This window comes from Numida meleagris, chromosome 25 (assembly GCF_002078875.1).
Source record: "Numida meleagris isolate 19003 breed g44 Domestic line chromosome 25, NumMel1.0, whole genome shotgun sequence".
Taxonomy (NCBI): Eukaryota; Metazoa; Chordata; class Aves; order Galliformes; family Numididae; genus Numida; species Numida meleagris.
This window is the reverse complement of record NC_034433.1, coordinates 4,434,824-4,448,874: the sequence shown is the minus strand read 5'-3', so window position 1 is coordinate 4,448,874 and position 14,051 is coordinate 4,434,824. Positions and strand designations below refer to the sequence as shown.

Genomic DNA, 14,051 nt, shown 5'->3' with positions numbered 1-14,051 from the left:
GGAGGAGGAGGAGGAGGAGGTGGTGTGGGGCACCCGCTGTCCAGTCTGCTGAGGTGAGCTGAGGGGGCTCTGAGGGGCGCGTGGGGCTGGGGGCTTTGAAGGGATAAGCGTACTGTATGGCCGTGGGGCTGCAGGGTTGGGCAGCTCTGTGGGGCCAGAAAGCTGTGGGCCCGTGGGGCTGACGAGCTGTGTTTAGGGGTGAGTGTGGGGCTCCAGGCTGTGGGGTGGGGAGCGTGAGGGTTGTTGGCTAAGAGATGGCTGTGTGGGGTGAGGGCTGAGGGGCTGCAGGACTGTGGGGTAGGAGGTGGGAGTTTGGGGCTGGGAGCTGTGGGTGAAAGCATAGGGGGTGGGAGTGGGGCGTGGGGAAGGTAGCGTGGTGTTAGGGCTCTCTGAGCTCTTGAGGTGAGCACTGAGATTTATAGGGACTCAGAGTTGTGGGGTGAGTAGCTCTGGGGTGCTGTGGGTCTGTGGAGAAGGAATGGAGGTGTGTGGGCTGGAGAGATCTTAAGGTCAGGATGCAGGGGGTGCATATGGGGCTGGGACGCTTGAAGGACGGTGCTGCTCGTGGTGAGGGCTGGAGGAGGTGTCGGTGTAGGGATGTTGTAGGACTGTGGGGCAGGTAGGGACCGTGGGGTTGATAGGGGTACAGGGTAGAGAACGCAGGATGTCTGAGGTTAGTGGGTTTGGAAGCATGAGCTGGGATTTTTGAGGTTGTGGGACTGGCACGGGGGTGTGGGATGTTGGTGTGTTGAGGGGTGAAGAAGGGGTTGCAGGGCAGGGGGAAGCTGTGGGTTGGAATCTGCGCTTGGGGTGGAATGTGTGGGTGGGAGGGCTGTGGGACAGGGGCTGTCTGAGCTCCCAGGGCATGGCGTGGGATGGAGCCCAGTGGGATGTGGATGTGTCTGTACTGTAAATGGAGAGGGAACCGGGAACTGCTGCCCCTGGGGTCTGGGCCCATGTGGGCCGAAAGGAGGGTGTGAAGGGGATGGGATCAGGTGCTGTGGGGTATCAGGGTGTGTGAGCATAGATGGGAGCAGCCCTGAGGCTGTGGCACCAAGGAGGTGGTGCTGCAGGGGCTGGGAGCAGAGTCCCTGGGGTTCTGTGCCCCAAGGTGAGGCTGCAGGCTGGGGGAGCAGTGCAGTGGGGCTGGGTGCTGCCCCGCGGTGGCTTTGGCCCTGCCTGCCCCCCTGGGCTGTTGCAGGCTGCAGTGTTGCAGGCGCTGCTGGTTGCGGTTGGTTGCAGCAGACTGGTGTAACTGGGAAGACGTGATGTGTTTGGAGGAGGAGGACTCTGGGTCAGGGTGCCAGCGGGGGCTGGTGACTGTGTGCATGGATTTCCTCCACTCGTGGGTGAATTTACAGGTTAGATGTGCAGCTGGGTGTTCAGCAAGGTGTCCTCTCGCTGTGCGTGCTCACCCTCGATAATTTCCATTGCTTGCAGCGACGCTGCTCCGCCACGGCTCAGCCTGACAGTGGCTGGCAGCTTGGGGTCAGCTGTGCTGTGTGCTGCACAGGCACCCAGAAGGAGGGCATGCTCCTTTGCTTTTGCATTTAAAGGACCACGCTGTGTAATTTGCTCTGTTTTGAAGCTTTTAGATGTTTGTTAGTGTTTTCTCCTCCCCTTTTTTTTCCCCCTGGCATCTCGCAAGGAAGCCACTTGCTGGTGCATTTCTTGAGTTGCAGCTTTTTTGCTGTTCCTGCTCCCTGAGCAAGTAGTTTGCGGGCATGGGGGGTGGATTTGGGCCCCTTTCTGAGCTATGCCATCACTGTGGTCTGAGTGTCTGAAGGACACAGCTTGTCCGTTTGTTGCCAGTTTTGATCCACTTTTCCTTATTGGTAACTGTATCAGGGATTTGCTGTTGTGCTCTGAGCTGAGCGCAGAGCCCCGCTGCTGCTGGTGCTTACGCTTCCCTGGTGCATACACCTGCTTCTCTGTGATGCAAATCTGCTCTTGGGTCAAAATTTCTCCTTCTCTTTTAATATATTTAAAACACCGAGCCCTTGTTTTGAGTGGGAAATTGGCTCAGAATGCTTCAGGCTTGTCTGCGCCAGAAGATGGATGTACTTAGGGGCTGTTTAGATAAAGTGGAGAGGGTCAGCTGAGTTAAATACACACCACAAGTGTTATCAACCTCTAGTTGTAACAGCTCCGCCGCGCTCGCCGACAGCGCGTGGTGGTGACTTTGTGTCATGGGAAGGCATCGCTGCGCTCCGGGCTGGGTATGTGGCTCAGTGTCTGGCAATAAGTGTGGCTGCAGCAATGCCAGTCCCAAATGTGATGGCAAACCCCTGTGGTGGCAGCCCCAGCGGCGCCAGGGAGCAGCTCCAACGTGGATCGGGAGCTCCTGGGCTGCCCTGTTCCTGGGGGCAGGGAGGGTGCAGGGCGGTGCTTAATTACAGCCGGCTCTGCCCTGCTGTCCTCCTTTTAAATAACTTCAAGGCTTTGGAAACAGGGAATATGAAATTCCGTCTGCCTGACACTTGATGGAAAGCGGGAGGTTGGGAAATGAAAGGGATGTGATGACATGGGAGGAGGTGGCAGCCACTGATGGGTCACCCCTGAGCTCGGCCGTCCCTGGAGCGCAGCGTCCCAGCACACAGCAACAGCGGCTTTGGAGTAACTTGGAGGTTGAAGGTTAAGTAATAGACATCCTCAGTGCTGGTGAGCGAAGAAAGCACGAGGTAACCATCCAGAGCAGGGGCATTTTTACATGTATTACAAAAAACCTTTGATTTGAAGGTGCTTAGAAGGAGTGAGCCTGCTCACTTGCTCCTTCCCCGGCTGGTTCCAGCTCTCCCTGATGGTAGTGCTGTTCCAGTTCCTATTTTGCAGCAGCCTCGCTGCCTGCTCTCAGCGTTCTGTCCCTGAAGCCCAGTTTGGGGGTGGGTACAAAGCAGCCGTTCGCTGGGATGCATCGTGGATGCAGTGCTCCTCCTGTACAGAGAGCAAATGCCGGTCCGCAGGTCACAGAAGGTGCCCCCAGTGGGGAGGATCAGTGGAAGGGGTTTTCCATCACTGTGGTTATTGCGATTTCAAGGTGAGCTTTGCTGGGGTCTGAGGCTCCTGGCTCTGATCACGGCGTGAAACCTCCCACCGCAATCAGGTAAGCAGGAAGCGAGATGTGATAAACCGTGAGAAGTCAAACGAGAAGGAAACGCCGAGGTAGAATTAAAGATGAAGCCTCTCCCCGGGGGGCAAACGTGCCACTGCGTCACGCTAAAAATATCGGCTCGGAAAACACACCCCAGTGGGAAGCAGAGCCCTGCAGAAAAAGCTTCTTCTGTTCCACAACCGATGTCCAAAGATGGGACCTGTGTTGGTGAGGGGGGAAGCTGAGGCCGCTGTGGGGCTGTGTCAGCTCCTGTAGGTCTATCAGGGGCAGACTCAGCCGTGGGTCGGGGCGTTCTCTGTGCATCTGTTGTGGGGAGGGATCTGGTTCTGCCTTCACCGAAGCCACAGCAAGCGTTCCGCTCAATTTGCTGCAGTTATTACTGGCAAGTATTTTCTTTGGGTTAGGAAATGACATGGTACAATGGTTAAACACTTAAAGTAGCTTCAAATAGTCCAAGTGCGGTTAAAGTCGGGAAAATGATTTCTATTTAAATGAAGAAGTGGGATTTCGTGTTTGGGGTTTCATATTTGGGGTTTGGTATTTGTTCCTGTGCAGCTTGATGGCTTAAAGATGTTTGTTAGTGCTTTGCTGCACAACGCTTTCTGAGGGTTATCTGTTCCCTGAGCGGTTCCTGGTGCCCGGGCTCTCCTCTTTTGAGGAAAAAATGAGGTGAGAAACACAGGGAGCAGAGCACAGGGAGCAGAGCACAGGGAGCAGAGCACAGGGCTCGGTGTGCCCAGGGCTGGCAGCCAGGTGACGTGGGGCAGGGAGCAGCCACCTGGCTCCAAGGTCCAACTTCAGGGCTGCGTGACGGTGCCAGCAGAACGTTTCTGCCTCTTTCCCTTCCCTCACCAGGAGGAAGTTCCTCTTGGAGCATTCATACGAAGCACACAGACACCGTGGCTGCATTTTCACTTTTCTCAGGGCTGTGACTATCAGCATCTCAGCTGGTTTGGAACTCTTCTGCTCCCCACCCTGCCTTGCGTGCAGCAGAGCGGGGCAGATCGCTCTCTGATATTGCTGAGTACGAGCACCACAGGCATTAGGTGTGCACCGAATCTTACGTGGCCAATTTCTTCCGAAGCGCTTTCTAAAGAATTCAGGAAGGCTGCAATTAATTGGCAACGACTTTTAAGCGTTCTGCATCTGCGTGATCTTCTGATGCAGCTTTGAAACACTTTGTTTGCTGCTTTGGTCAGCACAGCTCTGCAGTGAGGTGCGTGTTCCGTGCCAGCAGCTCGCTGCATGACGCTGGCAGTGCTGTGGCATTGGGGGGTGCTGGGCAGCCCAGGCTCTGTCACCACAGCATCCCCCTGTGTCAGAGCAGGGCAGCCAGGCGGGCACGGGGCCCTGTTCCCGGTGCTTCCCATTGCTCGGAGGGATCCAGGAGCTTCGTCTTGCATTGCTCACATATGGGTTGTTCCATGGCTATGTGTTTTTTGTGCCCCGAGCAGGGCTGGCTTGAGAGCCGGCTGGAGCCTCCCCAAAGAAGCCTGAGGACTGAGCAGGTGCTGGTGGCTTGTTTAAAGCACCAGAAGCAGCCTTGACATTTGCATCTCGAGGACTTGAGGGTTGGCTGTAGTGATGCTGGGTTTGCAACTGCGTTCAGCGTGTTTACCTTGCTGGCCAAGGGGATGTTTGCGAGGCTTCAGAGGGCTGAGTGGTTGGCTGGGGGATCCCCGCCAGCTCTTTGATTTGTGCATGCCCCAATTTCTTGTCCTACAGTTGAGCTGTGTGCAGGAATTTCAGCACCAAACCCACAGCTATGTGTGTAAACTATCAGGAGATGCCTGAGCAATGAGATGCAGACACTTCTGTAGGCTTGCTCTGGCCTACAAGCCTGAAACATCACCGGAGGAACATCACTGCAGGTCTGAGTGCATCCAGAGCGTGGCGTGTTCTGAAGGCAGGAGCTGTGCAGACTTGGGCTGGACACCGAATGATGAAGAAACGGAGTTTGGCAATTAACAAGGAGACTTGAAGGCTATGACTACTCTTGTCCAGCGGTGATTGTTGTCCTCTCCTGCTTTCATTCCCCAGTGGGTGTTTGAGCATTCGTGGGGCTGTGCCAGAGTGACTCGCTCCAGCTGGCTGACCCAGCAGAACAGCTTCGTTTGTGATGGCCCTGTTCCTAGATCCCATACAAAGGGGGGTGGAAACCTGCAGGTGTGGAGGGGCGGGCTCTCCCGTTGCCCTCTGCTGCTTCAAGAGCAGTTGTCCCACAGCATCTGTGTGTGAAGTGATCCCCAAACTTGTGTTCGTGGGAGCAGAGCTGCTCCGCACTGCTCTGCTGGATCGAGGCTGCTTGGCAAAGAGCTCAGCTTTGTAAAGATGAATGTATGAAACAGCATTTGATATACGAGGAGCAGCTGAGCCAAGAAACAGTGCTCATCCAGTGGTGGTTTTTAATGTAGTGCATTGTTGTAGGGTGACTGAAAGAAAAGCAAGCAGGCTGTGAAAGACAGAAGTGAAAGACGGGATGCAGAACAGAGGTCATAGATAACGGATTACACCTGCATTCATCCCTGACCAAAAGGGAAAACTCCCTGGCAGCTACACTTGGGTGAGGATGAGACGAGCTCCTGGAGGCCGCTATGCAGCGAGGATGGGTGAGCTGCCCTGTGGTTCCCTGCTGCAGGGATGGGTGAGTGTCCCCAGCACGGCTGTCATCCTCCTGTGCCATCTGCAGGTAGCAGCACTGCGGGAGCGCTGCAGCCATCGGCTCCAGGTGAAGCATCCTCCTGGAGGGGCCTTGAGATGGGATGCTGCTGCTGCTGGTGGTGGTCTCCTCTTGGCTTTGCCCCCAGGTGCGAGGCTCTTCTGATGTGGAGGTGGCACCGTGCCCGTCCCAAAGAGCTGGCTCTGGAGTACAGCTCGGGCTTGGAAAGGAGAGAAATCCTATTTCACAGAAAAATGGTAAAAATAAAACTGTTGAGGATTGATTTGTTTCTATAGCAACAGACTGGAGAAGCTAATACAGCTGCTCTCTGCAGAAAGGAGGAAAAACAGGAATTGGCTGACAGCTCCAGTCCCAGATGCACTACTAACATTTCAAAGAAAGATCTCCAACAGTCTGGAGGGGTGAAACGCATGGGTAAGGGCCGGGAGGGCAGCAAGGTGTGAACTGAGCTCGGAAGGAAAACAGAGCCAGGGTGTGTGTGTGCGTGCAGGCTCCTCTCTGGGCCACGGAGCACGGTGTGCTGAGCTTGCTGTCACCCCCACGGGGGACGTGTCCTGCCCGAAGTAAGGCAGTGCCTCAGTGCAGGGCAGTCCTTGGACGTTCTTCATGTCTCTGTCCCGCAGTAAATTGCCGTGGCTTGCTTTAGTGATCGGGGTTTGTCAGGGGACCCCTTTGTTGCACTGGGAGATGATGGCCTTTGAGAAGCCCAGATGAATTTTAGAACTAAATTTTCTTGAATACCCTTTAACTCAAACCAAGTGTGGAACTCACCTGGTTCTCTGGAGGTGTTTGTCCTGGAAGAAGATCCCATGAAGCACTTACGCTGCTGGATGAGGTGCTCGAGTGTAAAGCCTTGCTTTTCATCTGGACTCTGTGTGTATTTGGGTGGATTTTGACTTGACTTTGGCCCGGTCCAAGAATCTGAGCAGACTGCAGCTCATTACAGCGCTGTTCTTGTGGCTCTTCTCCCGAGTGGTTAGTCAAGGTGAACATGTGAAAAGTTTGGGAAGTCCCATGTGTGACGCCAAGTGCAGAGACCACGTGCACATTCCTGACTTGATACATCCCACCTTGCGTGACTGAGTGTTTCAGATTAAAATCAGTGTGTATATCTGAATCTGGCTGGATGTAAAGGAAACTGCAGAAGCTGCTTTTAAAGCAGGAGTGTGCAAGCAAGGCTAGTGCAAGGCTCTCTGAGACACTGTGTTATTTTGCTAAAGGGAAGCAAGAGTTTGAGTTCGAGTTGTTTAGGTTTGGTAAACCCAGATTACATTAGCCCTCTCCCCTTGTTATTTAAACACATGGTTTCTTTTAAAGGGAAATTAAATTTAAGAATAAACCTCAAGCTTTTTCCAGCTGAAAGCAAGTATCTGCAGTGCTGCATACTAAGGACGCAAGAACACAACCCTGCCTGAAAGTGAGTGCCATAAATAATATGTAAATACATTATCTCATTACATTTATATCTAATCCTATTGCCCGCTGGTTTTCAGACTCTTACGCCAAACAAGCCTGAAAATGTCATAGGTTACCTTCAAATCTAATATTGAAGTGGGCTGGAAATCAGGTGAAATGACTTTTGCCTCCTCCTAATTAAGACACTATGAGCAATCCTTTCAGGTTTGGCATCGCCAAGTAAATTGCCTGGTTTTAGAATGTAATCCGATTAAAGGCGCATAGTGCTGCGGCACAGATGGGCTCACAGCCCTCTCCTTGCTGCTGGAAACCAGCACATTTTCCCTTTTGTTTTAGGAAGGAGCAACAGGTTTCTGATAAAGCCTTGAACTCTGGAGGCTTGAAAGCTTTGCGTTCTAATCTTGGTTCTCTTTAGGGATCATGGAGGCCACCGGATGACTTCAGTATGGGTGCAGGTGCCATGGACTTGGGTTATGTTTTGCCAGTACCCAGTGTTTTTCAAGCCACAGTTTCTTGCTGCAGAGTGTTAAGGGTGAAGAAGCGTTGGCTGTCGTGTAAGAGACGTTTGAGCAGCCTCGGTTTATCCTGCCATCCCCCGAGGGTGACTTCTGCTGCAGTGTGAAATTACTGCGTTCCTCTCATGACATCGGGCTCTCTTTAAAGCCTCTGTTCAGCCTGGTGGAGTCTGAACTCCATGGCCCATCTCCACTGAGTTAAAACCAGCTGGAAACACGCAGAATCTGCAGGGCGTGCGTACTTAGCGCTTGGTTTAGCATTTTGGGGATGTTTCCTTCAGCATCAATGGGAATTATTTCACAAAAAGGGTGAGACAAGAAAAACTTAGAAGATGAGAAATGAGTGTACCAAACTTGGAGGATGTTATCCCAGTGTGCTGCCCAGCACCTGGGCTGAGACCACTGCTGGGAGTCACAGAACTGCAGGGGTTGGAAGGGACCTCGAGGTCACCAAGTCCAACCTCCCTACTGAAGCACGTTCTCTACAGCAGGTCACACAGGTAGACATCCAGATGGGTCTTGAATCTCCATAGAAGGAGACTTCACAACCTCTCTGGGCAGCCTGTTCCCATGCTCCATCACCCTTACCATGAAGAAATTCTTCCATGTGTTAGTATGGAACTTCCTGTGTTCAAGTTCTAGGCCATTGCTCCTTGTCCCGTCGCTACGCAGCACTGAGAAGAGCCTGGCTTCATCCATTTGCCTCCCATCACTCTTTAGATATTTATCAACATTTATCAGATCCCCTCTCAGTCTTCTTTTCCCCAGGCTGAACAGACCCAGGTTACTCAGCCCTTCCTCATACAGGAGATGCTCCAGGCCCTTCATCATCTTTGTGGCCCTCCACTGCGCTCCGTCCAGGAGATCCCTCTCTTTGAACTGGGAAGCCCAGAGCTGATGCAGTGGCTGGGCTGCAGCACTGAACCTGCTCCTGCTTCCTTCTGAAGCCTGGAAATGAGTCGCAGGGGCGGGCAGTCCTGCTCCTGCTGTCCCACAGAGCCTGTGCTGCCTTCCCAGAGGGTTTGCTGTAGCAGATTCAAGCCCAAAGATGCTATAGATCAGGTATGGCTCTGGAATGACTCCAAGAGGCAAGGCACTGTTCTTAGTCTTTGCTTTGACTCTTAGCACCATCACAGTGCCCATTGGCTCATCCTTGTGAATGTGGAGCTCCCGACCCAAGCTGGTTTGCATCGTCTGGGACCTGTTTTTCAGATGCAGGTGGAGGGTGAATGTTGGCTCTTGAGGTCAGGTTAGCAAATAGGAGGAATTTGAATCTCAAAATAAATATTTGAGTGTTAAATGTTGTGTTTAAGTTGTGTGTGCGTAAATACATGGTAAGCTGTTTATCCTTGTTCATTGACCTTAACTGCATTGCAGGACTTGAGGTTTTGCTCACTGATGTTATCTGGGTGTGAGGTAGGTAGAGCTCGGTGTTCTCCCCAGCTCAGTCACGCTTGGCTTTTGCTTTCTGTTCTCTGTTCCCCAGGAAAATGGGGTGCAATGCAATGGTCTTCAGCGCTGCTGCCAGGTGGCTGTGTGCACTGCTGCTGCTATGAGAGAGTCAAGAGAAAAGGAGTCTGTGCTTCCCCACCCCAAAGGCTGTCCCTGCTGGTGGTGGGGAGATGCTGAACCAGAGCGAGGTGCCCTGGAAGCCTTGTAGCTGTGTGGGTGTGCCTTGCTACAGCTCAGATACCATTTTTCACTGGGATAGCGTTGCAGTGTCCCTGAACTTGTTGGAGGCAATACCTCTGCATCAGTTTACAGTTTAATAATCCAACTTGCATGTACGTCTGTGCTGTGTGTTAAGAATGTGAGGCTGGGAAGGGCTCTGCTGCTGAACGCAGCTTCTGGCTGAGGGAACTGTAGTTAACAAGGAAACTGCTTCTCGAGTGCACAACTGTTCCCTTTCGCGGCCATCCCAGTTCCCGTAAGCTTCCTTAGGAGCTGCTGTCCTGTGAGTCTTAAGCTGATGCTTTCTGTGTTTGCTTGATGCAAGCCAGGACTGAGCAGGAGCTTATCGCAGTGCTCTGTGACCATGACCCGGTCCGTTGTGTCCTCAGTTTTCCTTGGAAGCCGCTGTAGGTCTCTTTTCTGTTTGCCTTTTTACCATTGCTATCTCTTGCCCTGTCATTTCCCTGACCAACTAACAAGCTCATCGAGAAAGAATTTCATCTGCAGCCATGTGGAGCTGCCTCGTTTGCGCCAGCATTGCCGGCAGCCTTTGCCTGGTCCCGTGCTCCTTTCCTCCAGGGCCTCATTCTCCCATCCTGTTGCATTCAGGTTTTGCTAGCAGAATGCACAGTTTGCTTTTCCCTGAAGCTTACGGCTCCTCCCTGCTCACATTGGTGCCCATTGGGTCTGTCCTGAGGTGTGCTGGGCTCTCTCCATGCCCAAACAATCCAGCACATGGTGCTGGCCTGGATTCAGAGCCCCCACGTCACTGCTCTCAGCAGTGTTACCCGGGAGATGGATGGTATGTGAGCCCCCATCTAATTTCTTTTTTTTTTCTTTTTAGTCTCCCTAAGGCAGAAGTACACTCTGGATGCAGTTACTGGTACAAACCAATTGCATTTGCTTTATAATTGGTATACGGCAGGGGTAATTCATTCTCTGTCTCTCTCTGCTTTATGTGGCCTATTTACCTGTTTCTTGTGTGCTCCAGGTCAGGCATCAGCAGTGGTCTGAGGGGGAATTCCCTGCATTGCAGGAGCAGGCTGGCAGGTGGCACAGAGGCCTGGCACTGTGGCCACAGGGACCAATCTGAGCCCTCTGCAGATGGACCAGCCTGTGCATGGAAGGACAGCGGGGAGCATCACCCTCCCTCCTAGATGCAAGCTTCCCTGCTAAAAATCCCAACTCCCGCTGAGATGCGTGTGGGATGAGATCACTGTGGGTGCTGGGGAAAGAAAGAAAGAGTCACTTTGGCTGGATCTAATCCCGCTGATTTCGTCTGACAACGAGCATCTAGCGGAGGGTGATGCGTCCTGCCAACCCAAGGCACTTCACTGGTGCATCGGTTCCCCTGCACGAGGGCAGCGACAGGCGGTGGGAATGAAATGCACTCTGCCAGCCTTTCTTGCTCTAGTTCCTTTTGGCAACGTTTCCTGCTCTACGCTCAGAGCCTTTGTGAGTCTGTGTCAGAAGTGAGCGGGGCAGATGGACACGCGCAGTTCGAGACGTGCTGCTCTATTTCTGTTGGCTGGCTGTCGTGTCTCGTGGGGTTCCATGGCTCTCACGGAGGGGAAGGGGAAACACGGTGTGAGTTTGCCAGCTGCAGCCCAGCACTGCAGCCTGAGCTGCTTGGTGCTTCTGATTGGGAATTTGTGGCTGCTCTTCCTCCTTTTAGTTGCATCTTCTCCAGCACCGTGGCAAAATGTAAAGCTTAGCTTCAAATGAAGAGCAAGGAGTCCTTACCTCTGCAGTGCTGCTGGTTCCAGCTGTGGTTCTGGGGTATTGACAGCTCCAGGCTGCTCTGTGACACTGTAATGCTGCTCTGTTTATTGAATTTCTCTGGGAGTGTTTTGCTTCCTTTCGTTCATTTTCCTCGAAAACAATCTAGTCGGATATAAAAGGGGAGGATTCACTGTAAATTTGGTATTTAGCAAATCTCATTAAAATGTTTGTGAGCACTTGGCAAAATTCTGGCTGTCCTTAGGGGTCGTGTTTGTCCCCTTAGAAAAAGAAAAGCAGCTTTTTGGATTCAGTGCTTCAGGTAAAATCCTACATCAGAGCACTGGGTGGGCAGCATCTGCTTCAGGCATTCCAGTTGGAAAATGCAATGAAGGTAATAGTAAAGACTGCATCTCAAATTCATTTATATGCATTGGATACCAGGTGCAAACTCTCTCCTTTTATCATGGCTCTAAGTGAGCGTTTCCCCTTTTCTTCTGGAATCCCTTCATCTTTTCTGGGTGTTGTCATCTCAGGAGCCGTGATGGGGGTCAGCCAAAAAGGTGAAGGCTGCAGGAACCTCTGAGGGCGACGTTTTGGTGATACCTTCCCGTTGTGCTTTGTCTCTCCCCAGCAGAGCGCTGCCCATGCACAGGGATGCCCATACAGGGGGATGCTCCCCACGCTGGATGCCCTGGCCACTCGTCCCTGCTGGTGCTGACTGCTTGGCTTCTGCTGTCTTGATGGTTGATACATGTTTTTAAATGATGTTTCAGAAAAGCTTTGAGGTCTGGCTCTCCAACCCCCCATCATCAGGGCTGGCATGCAGAGCCTCGTTGTGTGCAAACTCTGCTTGGTTGCATGTAATCAGCTGGAAACGCTCGGTAATGGGAGCAGCTTGCAGGGCGAGTGTCTGTAATGGCTTTAAGAATAAAGGGCAGCGCATGCACTCCAAGCAGACCTGGCTTTCCCTCCCCTGCAGCTATTTGTTTTGCCTCCTGCTCAGAGGGATTCTTTGATGTAGGCAGCATGCACGAGTGACCCATCCTGTCTGTCTGCTGCTGCATAATGGGGGAGGTGACAGAGCCCACCGCCACCCCGTACATTTCATTTAAAGAAATGCATTTCCATTGCCAGGAGCCATCTGTAAGGGTAGGGCTGCCCTCCTCCTAGCAGGGAGTTTCAGCTTGGGTGACTGCTTTCTATTAGCAATGCCAACCCTCCCCTGTGTCACCATAGCAGGACCTGCAGCCCCGGAGGTTATTGGTGGCTGTCACGGTTCTCGCACCATTGGGCCAAGTCATGCAACCCAGAACAACCTCCTGATGCTCCTTCCAGCTCCTGAGCTGATCCCTTGCAGAGCTGCTATTGCTCTGAGAACTTGTGCTTCCTCCATCCCTCATCAACAGCTCTGCCTTCATTGCTGGGCAAGGTGAGAGCACGTGTGTGCTGGCAGAGCCCAGAACTCTGGAGCAGGGGGTGGTATCGTGCATGGCTCCATCCCCATGGTCCCTGCTTTTCCCTATCCACTCTGTCATCATGTAGTGGAGTTTGTGGTCAACTGACTTGAAGGAAAATGTACCTTGTCAAACTTTGTTGGCTCTGGTGGATCTGGTAGGATGTGAGGAACGCACTGGGCTTCGTCCCCTGTATGTTTAGCACTCTGTCTTCTTTGCTGCACTCATGCAGTGCTGACATTGCCAAATAACTGACAATCGCTAAGGAGTAAGCCCTGATGCTTTCAAAAAAGACAGAAGGACTGGAAGCTTCTTGTGCTGGTGCTGGAGAAGAGAAGGGGGAGGACGGGGAGGTGATGTCCCATGTCTCCAGCTGTGCATGGCGTTGTGTTTCAGTTCTTACAGGCAGCTGCCTCGCTTGCAGGTATTAACGCATCCTTCCCTGCCTATCTCATTTAGTACAATAGGATTAAGCCTTCTGCTTGGTATCGGTTTAGTGCTCTTAGTAGTGTTCAAAATACTCTGCTAAAGGAAAAGGCAAGGATAAGCATGAGCCTGAAGTGAGGTGTCCGACTCGTTCCCACCCCCACTGAATGTACAGATTCTCCTCTCTTGGGAAGCTTCAGCTTTACATCCGCCTGTTGGAATCCGGGCGCTGTGACAGCTTTGCTGCAAAGGAAGTTGTTTTTCTCGTGTGCCAAACCTGCTCTGGGCCAACATTTTGGAAGGGAAGGGTTCCAGATGCATCTTGGGGATCAAAAAGTCGCTCTCATTAAAAACCAACCCCTGGTTTTTCTTTGCTGTGACGTTACAGGGCTCTGCTCTGCTGTCTCCTTTTAGCAGCTCCTTGCTACCTGAGCACTAGTTGAGATGGGAGTCTTGCTCTCCTGCTGTCATTGATTTATTTAAATATCCATGAGTCTTCCTATTTGGGGTGATGGAAACGTTCATCTCATGCTTTCATTCAACTGTCCCTCCTTAAAATCAGTGGATGCAGCTGCTGGAAGAGCTCCTTAGCTTCTACCAGGTCTGCTTGAGACCCGAACGCAGCTGCAAAATAAAGAAATCCTGCCCAGAAATGCTTCCATAAATCAGGAAGCTGCTCTGAGGTGGAGCTGTTACCTGTTCGACCCTTTTGTGCTGCAAGGTGCAGCTCCCAGCAGGCTCCCACCGAGTCCGGTGCTCGAGATTTGTTAAATGCGCAAGGAAATGCGTGCAGTGGGAAACTGTGCTCCTTGTTGTGCAGCGGGAAGGAATTTTCTGGAAACAGCCGCCTGCAATTAGTGCAGGGGAAGCACCTCCAGCAGCAGGAGCTGTGTGCAATGCGTGCTGCGTGCCCTCACCTGCTCGCTCTAATTGGAAACGCAGTTGTTGTTCCCTGATAGATTGCCTGCCTGCGTGGGCTCTGCCTGCTCTGAGCCGGTGCTGCTGCATGGACAGAGGGAGTGCAAAAACACGCAGTGATGGGTGGGTTGCTGCCG

The 14,051-nt window shown here is 52.5% G+C and overlaps 1 protein-coding gene across 6 annotated transcripts in view; it reads left to right on the top strand.

Moving 5' to 3' along the window:
- ANKS1A (ankyrin repeat and sterile alpha motif domain containing 1A) overlaps positions 1-14,051 on the top strand; it is an 87,503-nt gene that overhangs the window by 231 nt on the left and 73,221 nt on the right. For 2 of the 6 annotated variants that reach the window (XM_021377081.1, XM_021377079.1), the window contains exon 1: positions 9,182-10,277. In XM_021377081.1, coding sequence (XP_021232756.1) covers positions 9,904-10,277 — 374 coding nt within the window. In that variant the 5' untranslated portion in view covers positions 9,182-9,903. Of the gene's footprint in view, positions 1-7; positions 54-9,181; positions 10,278-14,051 lie in introns of those variants that run through there. The other 4 variants (XM_021377086.1, XM_021377080.1, XM_021377082.1 and 1 more) reach the window with 4 other exon arrangements.